We start from the raw sequence: 11,961 nt of genomic DNA, 5'->3' as shown, positions 1-11,961 counted from the left end.
GACGTATGCGTCCCCCTGACGAATAGGAAGCTGATGCGCACCCGGTCCCCGGCTTTAAAAACTCGGTGAGCACCGGCAGCAGCACACCAATCTAACCGGTGACATCTGTCAGACGTCTGTGCCAGAGCCCCAACACAAAGACATGAACAGCCACTGCAACGGGAAGGTCAGCGACGCCATGGAGCTCTGCAACAACGGCTTCAGTGAACTCATCATAGACACCAAGAACTCTGGTGTGCACCGCAAACACGAGACGTCCCGCAAAGAAGCCGAGGATGTGTCCCGCTTACCGGCGCTGGAGGCCGCCTACACCAACATCCTGCGGCACCTCGGGGAGGACACGGACCGAGAGGGGCTGCTGCGCACGCCGCTGCGCGCCGCCAAGGCCATTCAGTTTCTCACCAAGGGCTACCATGAGACCATCGACGGTGAGTTCCCCTCTGTATTTACACCGGGAGGTACTCATGTGTGATAGAGGCACGCGTGGGTTCATTTGTAGGACTGCGTGGAAGGCAGAGAGGTGACACATGTTTGTTTTTCCTTCATCCTGCTCCTGATAAAATGACTGACCTGCAACCCATTTAACACTCATGTAAACACCTTGTTTGTTGTTTGTCTTGTTTTTAAGTTAGGATGATGTTTATTAAATCATGTGTGTGTTTACATTCCAGACATCCTAAACAATGCCATATTTGACGAAGACCACGATGAGATGGTGATTGTGAAGGACATAGACATGTTTTCACTGTGTGAGCATCACATGGTGCCATTTTTTGGCAAGGTAAGGAATTCAGTAGGTTTGTGTGTGTCAGTGATGTCACTGCCCTATCAAACACTGTAATTTGGCACTGTTTCTTATATTTTCCAACCTTTGCTGCTGTTATGTGACCTCTGTCTCCTCTCTCTAGGTCCACATTGGCTATATTCCCAACAAGAAAGTGGTGGGACTCAGCAAACTGGCAAGGTAACATGAAAATGCTCTTGCATACAGACACATATGCACATTATACCCTCGTGCTGTGGCTGTATGTTTCTGGAGTTAGTGCCAGGTCGCTGCGTTCTTCTGTTATCTCAGTGCATTGACCTGGAGGCTTAGAGCCTAAGCCCACTGGCCATCATCTAGTCCCCTCATCAAGCACACTCACAGATACAAGTCTGAACTCTATCCGCTTTTCGAGCCATGAGAAAATCCCTTTGGACCTGTGGGAATCGGCCTTTATTATCACAGTCGCTCTGTGTGCTTCTGTCTCTTCCCTGAGTCTGAAACCCAGAATAACAGCAGTGGAGTCAGTGGGTTTCTGTTGTTGAATCTTGTGTGGCAGATTCAGAGAAGGGTGAATGATTCACAGATGAAAAGTCTGTACAGATGGATTGCCAGGATGGAGACCCAGGGGTCAGGGACTGATGCCAGTCTGTGTTTATCTATAGATCAATCATTTTATTGCATCTGATCTGTAATCAGTCCTCTCTGATTTGCAGGATTGTGGAGATCTACAGTCGGAGGCTTCAAGGTTAGCAACAAAAATGTTTTTTCTATTTTGGTCAAGAATGAAATTAAGCAACATATGAAGTTTACGTGTTATATTTTTGTCTTTTAGTTCAAGAGCGTCTGACCAAACAGATCGCTGTTGCAATATCTGAGGCTCTGCAGCCAAAAGGTGTAGCCGTGGTGATAGAAGCAGCGTAAGTACACACATTTGTTTAAAGGTTCTACAGTAAGTCTGGCATAACCACAAACGCCTGCCTGTCAATGAACGTTGGCTAACGCTGGCTATTGCTCTATAGCAAACATTACAGACCCACTTTGGCATTTACAGTTTCTCCCTTGTCCAAAGCAAATAATTCAGCCAGCAGTTTGGTTGGGGATGTGGTTTACTATGCTGGCTTTGGTTTGTTTTTAGACTGCCTTCAGTCCTCAGTGGTGCCTGATGCTGCTGACCAAGGGCTAGAGGCCTGGTCAAGCCAAGATTGTGTAGCTTATTCAAATCTCCCCTTTAAACACAACCTGTAGTTGGAAGAGTTTGCTTGAAGTGTGTCATATGCTGCATCTGAGATCTGAGACATGTGTGTTCGCAGGCACATGTGCATGGTAATGCGTGGCGTCCAGAAGATGAACAGCCGCACTGTGACGAGCACCATGCTGGGAGTTTACCTCGAGGACCCCAAAACCCGCGAAGAATTCCTGACCCTGTCACGGTGCACCTAACAAAAGTCAGATCCCACTTTCTCCCGAGCCTCTGAAGACAGAAGCACAATCTAGAGTAGCAGCAGATCTGCGACTGACCAAAAAACAGACGCAGGAAAAAAATAAAAAAACACCTCAACACACTGAAGCCTGAAAGATTTCAGACCTGCAGCTGAAGTCACTGTGAACACACAGACTCACATAATGGTGCCTTTGGTAGATATTTTACAGACTAACATGGCAATATTGTTGTTATAAAGTATAAACCTGAGTGCAATATTGTAATGTGACAACACTATGATTTGAATTTTTTTTTTTTGTCGATGAGACATTACATCGGTGCTTGAGCAGCGTGGTACTTTTAGACTTGATTTCCTTGATTTATTATTGTATTTACAATCATTGATTTTAATAATTTAACAAATTATGTGTCTTATCTAAATACATTTTTAAAGTCATATTATATAATTTAACATGTAAATTATTGTATCTGTGTTCCAAACACTAGAGCTGTTTAGATCGCTGACCACTGCTAAGTATGTTCTGAAAAAACCTCGCATAAATAAAGGAATAACAACTTTATAAAAGTTGTGTGTTTAGTTAATGATCATAGAAAGTGCTTTTGTTTTTACATCTTTAAATATGTTTAGGCTAAGACGATCTGAATTAAAAATGAGAGGAATTACCACAGTCCTGACATGTTATGACTGCTAACTACTTAGCTGAATTGCTAGTTGACTGAATTAAGGCCTATTTTAGCCTAAGTATTCAAAATATATTACTCACTTTAAATAATCAAACAGAATTCCTTACAAATTACATATAATGATGTGTAATCTGTAATGAAATACACTACAAGTGCACCACTGAGTGCACCATAAAGCTGACATGAAAACCTGTGTGAGCAGGTTTTTATCTGTTGTAGTACTCCAACATAAATTAATCAGTGGACATAAAAAATTATTGTGTGCATATGTGGCTGAAGGCCTGAGGGAGAGCAAGCCCTTTAAATATCACAGGAGCTTGTCGTCAGCCTGTAAACTATAACCTCCATCTCTGACAAAAGCGGGGGGATGGCAGGGTCACATCTGATCCTGCCACCCTGCAGCATCTATTTTCCAAATATGATTATATCAGAATAAACCAATTATAACAGACATACAGAGCAAATACAGATGTGGTGTGTGCAAAAAGTTAAAATTATACTCCTCATGTCTTGCAAGGCAGAGACATAAAACAACCCCATCAAATGTTCTCAACTGGAAGCTTTAATTCACTCAAAAGGAAACACACAATATATTATATACAGAAAGAAAGAAATTGGATTTAAAATACCCAACAAGCCTTGACTAGAGAATTGGGGGATAACAGGTTGGAGAGAGCTGTGCTTGCCTGTGTATGGCTACTGTAATAGGTTCAGCAGCATTATGTGATATTTTGCAATAAGAGGACAAAGCCATGTCCAGATCTCTCTCTTTCAGTCTTTGCAGTCCTCTCTTCGACACGCTGTCACACAGACGTCTGTTTGTAGTTCTTGGTGTCCAAAACCTTCTTCCCGCACATTGCGCAGATTCCTAATGTGACAAAACAAGAGGATAGAGCTCATTTAGAGTCACTGTCATGATCTAACCTATCTGGCCATTAAATAGAGCACATGAACCTGGCATACATGTGTACATTATACACTGTTTATTGTTTGTCTCCACAGCAGCTTTATCTAGCTGAGATAGCTCGCTTCAAGGTTCATCAAGATACGACTTTTGAGATGCGCCATTATTTGGATTTCATCATCCACAGTCGATAATGGACAGAACTGGTGCCAGCTGATACACTATGAGACCGGTTTTATATCTTAATAAAAAAGATTGGGATTTGTTTTTGTATATAATGGTAGAAGAAACTGAGAGTGAGGTTATACCTTTCTTGTACGCACAGCCCTGGCAGTAGTGTGATCCAGCCTGATGGACAGAGCTCTTGCAGATCCTGCAGATTGCAAAGCCTGACTTGCTGTATGGGTCAAACCTGAGTATGAGAAGCATTTCAGACGCATAAGTACAGATTCAGCTCTTCTTTTATGAGACTCGTAACAGAACACAGGGAAAGTGATCACGGCAAACTATATCCAAAAGTTTAAAATCAAGGCAACTGAACTCATAACATAAGTCTTTCTGAAGATGTTTCATCACTCCCCCTAGTGGCTGCATCAGCTGTGCAGTTGTGGCTTGATTTTAAGCTTTTGAATATGACATGACCTGGATGAATTACTCACCTAGCTTTCTTAGAAGTCAGCATCTTGTTTTCATTCAGCTTGCGCCCACCACTTTCTAAGGGAGAATCCAAAAGGATCACATTAAACACCCTCTGCTACTTTAATAAAAGCTGAGCCTACCCCACCATCATTTTATTGGCAAAACTGAACATTGATCATTCATTTGGATTTTCCACTTTTAATTAAATCTGTAAAGGAGATCAATCATTTATTTTTATTTATATTTTTTATTTATATTTATCTCATGCCGCTCTCTCTCTCTCTGGCGCCCCCCTCTATATCAAACAGGAATTAGTTTTTAAACAGTAGTTATCACTTGAAATTTGACAGTAACAGTTTATGTTTTAGTGATTAAACTAAAAAAAGGCACAAATTGCATACAATATTAATTATGATCTAACAGAAAGATACAGTAGGTTAGAGAGACAAAAATACACAGGACTACAATGCCATAGGATTAATAGTTCAGTATCAAGCTGCTGAACAGTGGGAGTAACTGATGGCATTGCCTTTTTAGATAGATACTTCCTTTCTTTCAGTCAACAACTTCTCACAATTCGGCTGTAATTATCTGTACTGATCAATATCACACATGAAAAGGAAAACCTTTACCCAGTCTGAAAACAAAAGAATATATAATTCACCTGTTGTATTCCGTGCTCCATCCTTCCAGGTGTCAGGCGTGATGACTTTACCAAGCTTCTTCTCGCCTGGAATAAAATATATATAACACTTAATAGCCACTAGAAAAGCATTTCCTGAAGAAAATGCAAGTTTGATTGCTGCAACTGAAGCATTGCTTTAAATGCTGATGTGAAGGATTGCTCTAAATTGCTGGAGAATCTGCAATCTGTATTTGAATTTGCTGAAACATGATTAAGAATTTAAAAAGATGACGCTCTTATTTTGAAAAGTAGAAAATCTTTGAATATTAGCAAGATATGGAAAACAAACAGCTGAAGACAAGAACAGTATGAAGTCATGACCTTAAATAATAGCCTGTGAATATACCATATGAAAGTTCTGAGGCTGGAATAATACCATAAGGCTATAAGAAGCTCAGGCTGTGTGATTTGAATGTGGAAAAGTAGTATACAGCTGAAGGATGATCAATATCACATATATAATGCTTAAAGTCTGATAAAGACTACAAATATGGCTGATTTGTATGCTTCTGTGTGTCAGCCTGTCACCATGGTAACAGCTCTGCCTGCCTAATTAAGCCCTAATTAAGACACCTGTGTGATTCTCCTTTTACTCCTCTCAGAGCAGATCCTATGTATTTTAATGGGGGTTGTACCCTCCGAACAACTTCTCTTTTTGTCCAAACCGAAGCCTTCAGACAAAAAATAACATCAAAATCACAAGAAGTTGCTCTGCACACGGTATAATTTTTAGGTCTATAATGTCAAAGATGTGGAGATGGCAGCGAGTTAGAAAATATGGCAGCTCTGTTTCTCTGTTTTTGGTTTTACATTATGTCTTAATGAAAGAATGACCGGCACTCTGCCCAAACAACTGGCTGTACCGGCAAAACGTTTGGTGTTCAGTTTTCAGTTTTTTAGGCATCTCCTCAGCCTCTCTTCACTCTGAGTGATGACATCACCCACTCTGCCTTTAATCATTCCACGCAATACACACTAATGTTAAACTCAGAGGAGATCTCAAAAACCACTCCTACTTTGAGAGCCTGGCGTGCGGAAAGGATTCAGAATCAGAAAATTCTGAATACAAGTTTGATAGAGCAGCATCTAATGAGCGTTTTAAGACTAAATGGAGTATGTAGCTTGAAATCTGTAGGAGGAGATACATTTGGCAGATGACCCTCGTTAAAGGGCTCTCTCATAGACTTTAATGTTAAATGGCTTTTGAATTTTTATTAATATTTTGAAAACGAAACGTATTTGAACAAATCTGAATACAAGTTTAATAGCCCTCGAAGAGCTGAAAAGAATGATGTATGAACGGTTTCTGTAGCTGAAAGCATGTGGAACTAGTTACATGTCAAAGTTGAAGGTGGTTTTGAAGGCTCCTCCATAGACTCCTATGTTAAAAATGACGCTGAAATTGCTTTGTATTTGAAAAATTATAATTTTTTGAAAAAAGTTGACCCGGAAAGCCCTCTGTAAGATTTACGTTTTGATAGTTGAATGTACGGTCAATGTATGCTGAAGATACGCTGCGCCAAAAAACGTACGGAAGAATAAAAAGAAGAAAGAAGAAAAAAAGAGAAGAACAAGAGTTTGATCGCCTTGCAGCAATCGAACTAAATATAAGCCAATATAACTGTATGGACAGCAAGAACTGTTAGCATTATATGACGTTAGCCAGCTCTCAAAATTCTCTCTAGCCTTTTCTAACAGCAAACAGATGTTTGTATAAAATGCACAGATAAGACAACAGAGTGATACTCACACTTTTCACAAACCATCTTTCCTCTTTGTTTGTTCAATCGGTCAAAACAAAAATACACGGTTAGCTAGCTTTAGCTCGCTCGGTAAATGTAAACTTCCGGTCACGTCTTCCGCTTTCTCGCAGTCGTATTGATTGGTCAAAGCCGATATTTTATTCTCGGATTTTATTGGTTAATTTTACTATCCGTCACCGAAGGTCAAAAGAACAGTTTCTGTGATTGGCTGTAAGATGTGTTTTGCGTTTGTTAAGATTCCTACAAATTAAAATTTCCTGGTTGGTGACAACATGCAATTTTTCTTCCAAATTTTAGTCTTTTACGGCACCCTAGTTTTAAAGAACGATTATATTTCAAAAACAATATATAGAAATCTTGGTTTTAAATCAAATGAAACAGTAGGGACACTGATGGACAAATTAAAATGGAAATTTTACATTTTATTTAATGGAAAAATGTTAAAAATGGACTGAGGAATTATTTAAATACAGCGACAAATTAAAAATAAATTACAGACAAGTAGCTATTTTATTTAAACAAACCTTTATAATATTCTGAATATATACCTGAATATACCTGAAATTGAGTTTTATTCTGAAGTCCAAGCGGAAGTCAATGTCGCTCGATGTTTACGGAAATCAGGTCAAGAGATTCATCCATGGGTTCAACCTGTTCTGTTCGTCCGCTGTCATTTTGACTTTTAAGGTATTTTATTTTATTTTCGTGCTCCGTGTTCACTCTCTTGTCGTAAATAGGAACGTTTGTCATAATGTGGGACCATGAAATTAGAGCAATGGCGTCCAGCCACGCCATCATCGCCGCCTCGATGTTAATGGCGACCGTCATACCTGCAGTGGCTTTGCCTGGCTTCTCGGTGTACGGTACTCACCTGCTTTGGCTGTACTTGGTGTCCGGTGCGGTGACCGCGGTCAGTGTCGCTGTCTTCTGGCTGCTCGGCATCACGCCGCCTACTAAGAAGCACACGCTGGGATACAAGGTGAGGACAGACATAAAACAGACGTTATGTTTACTGTCACTGCTGGCTGTTTGTGGTAGTTAAGTTGAATGGAAGGCAGCTATATTATATTTTCAATTATTACCCAGCACTAATCAGCCATATCCTATGGCATGTTCATGTTGTTGAATATGTAGGGAATGTGTAACAACACTTGACTGGTTAAGGCTTAAAAATGAATCTATCTTTGTGTATGAAAAACCATTTTAAAACACTTTTAATTTTTAATCTTTTCAAACTTTTTTAAAAACATCTTGAACATTGGTCTTCATCTTTGTGCAGCTGTCCAGGTTTTTTCGTTCCTGTGTGTACTTCTTCCTGTCGTGCCTGTTCTTTCACACAGTCGTAGTTCTATATGGAGCTCCACTGATAGTGTGAGTAGCTGGTGGAAATGCACATGAAATTTGCACATTGTATAAATATTTACACCATTTATTTTCATTTAATTATGTACATTTAGAGCCTGTAGTTATTCAGGCCTAAACATGACTGATGCTTTGTGTTTAAGGTCCGCTCTAGAGACGTTCTCCCTCGCCGTGCTGCTGACCTCGCTAACCACACTGAGGTGTCTCTGTGTCCTTGGCCCCAATGTCCAGGCCTGGATACGAGTGTTCAGTCGACATGGGTAACCCAAATCCCTTCTTTCTTGTTTATTAACGCTTCCCTCTTTGTTTACTGTTCACATTTCTAAACTGTCTTTCTTTCACCCTGTTCTCAGAGCTATGTCAGTGTGGGACACCTGTCTGCAGATCACAGTGGCCTGCACATTGGTGGGAGCCTGGGTGGGAGCATTCCCTATTCCTCTGGACTGGGATAGACCTTGGCAGGTCAGAGCTAATGTTTAACTTCACTAACAGTATTTCAATTGTTATACTGATGACTTGTAGGAGAGTTAGATCACCAAATTCTGTTAACTGTACAGATAGTTAAATTGCTCGTTTGAGCTTGATGAATGCTGCCCAGTCAAATGGAGGCAATTTAATTATTAGTAGCATTTCTGTTGGTGCGTTTAAAGGTAGGGTAGGAGATTTCATTCTGATACACTTTTTGTTAAATTAGTGTAACTTCTCTTTACAATCCAATAGAAACCGATTAGTTTGGCAGTTTCGCTTTAAAACGAAGAATATTAATCATCTGTGGAAGCTATAAAACACTAAAAACATCAGCTAATCCTACGAGGCTCCTCTGCGCGTATAGTTGGCTGGTTGTCACTTTCTTCCTGCTCTGCGCGCACAGGAGAGGTACGTGCATGATGGCCGAAGTCACAGACTGGTTGGGAGGCGTGGCTTCGGGGTGAGCTCCGAGAGAACGGGGGCGTGTGTTTACTTTCAAAATCTCTCACTGAGTTTTCAAAATCTCCTACCCTACCTTTAATGCATGAAAATGTCACCCAAGGAGCAATAAGAAGGATAAATGATCACAGTGACAGAGCAGCAGTACTCCGTGACAGAAATAAGGTAATGACACTGTAAAATCATGTAACATCGGGCTGACAGTGACTTGTTTTAATTACTTAATACTGTAATCAATAAATAGCCATTTCCTTTAATTCGACACATTATTTGTTCTCTACAAAAGGGGGAAAAATGATTTCGAAGGGAATTTTCTGTGAAATGAAGGAAAATGCAAATTAGAGACAGAGGTTCTTGCAACATAAGTCAGAATGACACTTTTAAAATGTTGACTTTAAAACAACAACTTTTAAAATTTGTTGTGACAATAGTTCAGAGCAGTCATCATGCTCAGCGCTACTGGGTGATCCAACTCACAGTTGTTTCCTTCTTGCAGGTTTGGCCTGTTTCCTGCAGTCTGGGTGCGTTGTTTGGCTACCTCAGTGGGCTTGTGGCTGCACCCGCATGGATCCACTACCATCGCAAGCAGCTAATATATAAGTGCAAGTGACGTGACAGACGTGTGCTTTTATGCCTGTGTTGGTGCGAATGTCTGGTATTGCTGAATTTCTTTTTAATAAATTATTAATGTTCTCTGATGGTCATAGAACGATTTTGTAACAACACATTATTTTGTATGTGTGAAGGCTGAATATTTTTGACATTAATAAAACTTCGTTACATTATTTTGAGTCACTGGTTTTGAAAAACAGTCAAACCTGTAGGTGGTGCTGTTGGATCATCACTTCTGTTTGTACGTGCATGTATGTATTAGCAAAAGAGCCTTGCCTGCAAAGAAATACAAAGTAATCAGCAATCATTTATTGTGTCAGAGTAAGTAAGAGTCATGAGGGAAAGTTAGAAAGTTAAAGACAGAGTGTGCTTCCTCTCGTTGCGCACACACACACACACACACACACACTGACACCTTTCTACACCTGAAGCTGGCTCCTGATGAATACTGTTCCTTTTTAAACAACCATTAATCTTGTTCCAACTCCATTGCAGTGCCCTTCCTCCACCACAGCACTCATTCTAATTCCACCTTTTTACATCCTCGGGCAGCCATATTGATTCACTTTCATTTTAGGGACATTAATTTTCCTCCTTTCATGCCGCCCACATCTCTTGTTCTCCCTTTCAGCCAGAAACCACAATGAAACCTAAATACTGTAATAAAGCTTTGTGCATTGCAGTGTCAAATTGCAATGTTACAACTTCACTGTAACAGAAGGCTGGCAGTCATGTTTGCAGTTTGAACATAGTGTTGAGATGCTTGAACTCTTAACAGAAGGTTGTTGCCAGGGAAAGGCTGGGGGAAATAACCTTGGGAAAGGAAGAAGGAAAGAGTACAACACCAATCAACGCACCTTTTTATGCTTCAGTCTCTCCCTTCATCTCTGATAAAATTCAGTCTGGCCTCATGCTGTTAACTCCATTACCCTTGTTCTCCATCCTTTTTTTCTATTTTCCACCTCAGCTCTGACAAGTTGTTACCTGCGGAGAGGCGAGGAGCTGGCAACCTGGGACCTTGGAGAGAAAAAGGGTGTGATGATCTGGCCCTAATCACCAGCACGATGGATGTATCTTTTTAGGAGAGCTGAGATGACTCACGAATGTCACATCTGGTATAATCAATACACTTAAACTTTACTGTGATCAGAAATGTGGTCAGACTTGTTTTATTCATGGATTGGTTCCACATAAGGACATTCCCACTTGCTCACACAAAAGCTGCTGCTGCACAAATTGCTCCCCTCATTCAATCTCAGAGAACTTTATTTATTCATTATTTGTTCTCAGCCAGTGCTATTGTGGCAAGGCATTGTGAGGAGAGGTAATTTGTCACTCCCCGCCCTGCCTCTCTCAGCAGCCTTTTTCTGCAGGGCGGTTGTTTGTTGTATTCATGTATTTGCAGATCTGTTATGTTTCTGTTTTGTTTCTCTAAGGAGACAGACTCTAAACTACATCTGCTCTCTTCAGTGGACACTATCATACAAAATGAAAACTGAACAAATGAACGGAAATTCCACACGGTGACGCAGATTTAACACTAAGTCACATCCAGTTCTGTGCAGCTTGAGCTTCATAAAAACATTTTCTTCTTATAATTTAATCGCATCGAAGGGTTGAAACCAACAACGACTTGAATGTATTGTGCTCCAAACACACATCATTCATCCACACTGTTGCACTGGCTGACACGTTCCTTATTAATAATTGATTTATTAACTCTACAGAGGAGGAGGAGAGAGGGTAAAATATTCCATATGGGTGCTGTGATCTCACTCATCATTCTGTGCAGGATTTAAAAACAAGATTACAGCAGAGACTTGGACACAGTGGGCTACAGAAAGAAATCTTACTTTTGCTATTTGCTTCTGCACATTTACCTGTTTGATGAGAGACTGTGTAAAAATGGTTTAGGATCTCCAGCACAGGAGGAAGAGATTAACCAATCAGAGCACAGTGGACTTTTCAGGAGGGATGTCTTCCCTAAACTACTAAATTTCACAGTTGAGTTGGAAACATCTAATCTATTTCCCTGAAGAAAACGTCTCTTTATAATTAGAAGGATTTTGCTAGGGGGTTTCTAGAAAACAAGTAGGTAATCTGGCTGTGAATATTAACAATAATTATGAAATGAAAATTCTGTAATTACCGCCCCTCTGCTATAAAGGGCAATTCTTT

The 11,961-nt window shown here is 40.3% G+C and overlaps 3 protein-coding genes across 4 annotated transcripts; 2 read left to right on the top strand and 1 right to left on the bottom strand.

Annotated features, from left to right (window-relative positions):
* Nucleotides 1–12: 12 nt before the first annotated feature.
* Nucleotides 13–2,736, top strand: gch2 (GTP cyclohydrolase 2). Its single transcript, XM_028431436.1, has 6 exons — nt 13–428; nt 672–781; nt 909–964; nt 1,480–1,511; nt 1,599–1,683; nt 2,077–2,736. Exons 1-6 carry the CDS (start codon nt 143–145, stop codon nt 2,204–2,206), a joined length of 699 nt encoding a protein of 232 aa, XP_028287237.1. The 5' UTR covers nt 13–142; the 3' UTR covers nt 2,207–2,736.
* Nucleotides 2,737–3,432: 696 nt separating this feature from the next.
* cript (cysteine-rich PDZ-binding protein) lies at nt 3,433–7,002 on the bottom strand. Its single transcript, XM_028431329.1, has 5 exons — nt 6,870–7,002; nt 5,099–5,164; nt 4,455–4,509; nt 4,104–4,207; nt 3,433–3,759 (listed from the first exon to the last, which is right to left on the bottom strand). Exons 1-5 carry the CDS (start codon nt 6,883–6,885, stop codon nt 3,695–3,697), a joined length of 306 nt encoding a protein of 101 aa, XP_028287130.1. The 5' UTR covers nt 6,886–7,002; the 3' UTR covers nt 3,433–3,694.
* A 472-nt stretch (nt 7,003–7,474) lies between these two features.
* Nucleotides 7,475–9,956, top strand: pigf (phosphatidylinositol glycan anchor biosynthesis, class F). 2 transcript variants are annotated; one of them, XM_028431383.1, is made up of 6 exons: nt 7,475–7,540; nt 7,620–7,861; nt 8,162–8,253; nt 8,388–8,504; nt 8,598–8,706; nt 9,668–9,956. In XM_028431383.1, exons 2-6 carry the CDS (start codon nt 7,634–7,636, stop codon nt 9,779–9,781), a joined length of 660 nt encoding a protein of 219 aa, XP_028287184.1. In that variant the 5' UTR covers nt 7,475–7,540; nt 7,620–7,633; the 3' UTR covers nt 9,782–9,956. The 2 variants fall into 2 exon arrangements, with proteins under 2 accessions (XP_028287184.1, XP_028287183.1); XM_028431382.1 differs by having other exon boundaries at nt 7,487–7,861.
* The last annotated feature ends 2,005 nt before the right edge of the window (nt 9,957–11,961 follow it).

This window comes from Parambassis ranga, chromosome 19, assembly GCF_900634625.1.
Source record: "Parambassis ranga chromosome 19, fParRan2.1, whole genome shotgun sequence".
NCBI lineage: Eukaryota > Metazoa > Chordata > Actinopteri > Ambassidae > Parambassis > Parambassis ranga.
This window is presented reverse-complemented; position numbering and strand designations above follow the sequence as displayed.

Coding starts and splice junctions, on each gene's coding strand:
- gch2 (XM_028431436.1), top strand. CDS start 143: ATGAACAGCCACTGCAACGGGAAGGTCAGCGACGCCATGGAGCTCTGC. Junction 782..908: donor TGGTGCCATTTTTTGGCAAG/GTAAGGAATTCA, acceptor TCCTCTCTCTAG/GTCCACATTGGCTATATTCC. Junction 965..1,479: donor GGACTCAGCAAACTGGCAAG/GTAACATGAAAA, acceptor TCTGATTTGCAG/GATTGTGGAGATCTACAGTC.
- cript (XM_028431329.1), bottom strand. Junction 4,510..5,098: donor TGGAGCACGGAATACAACAG/GTGAATTATATA, acceptor ATTCTCCCTTAG/AAAGTGGTGGGCGCAAGCTG. Junction 4,208..4,454: donor CTGACTTCTAAGAAAGCTAG/GTGAGTAATTCA, acceptor TCTCATACTCAG/GTTTGACCCATACAGCAAGT.
- pigf (XM_028431383.1), top strand. CDS start 7,634: ATGTGGGACCATGAAATTAGAGCAATGGCGTCCAGCCACGCCATCATC. Junction 7,862..8,161: donor AGCACACGCTGGGATACAAG/GTGAGGACAGAC, acceptor ATCTTTGTGCAG/CTGTCCAGGTTTTTTCGTTC. Junction 8,707..9,667: donor ACTGGGATAGACCTTGGCAG/GTCAGAGCTAAT, acceptor TCCTTCTTGCAG/GTTTGGCCTGTTTCCTGCAG.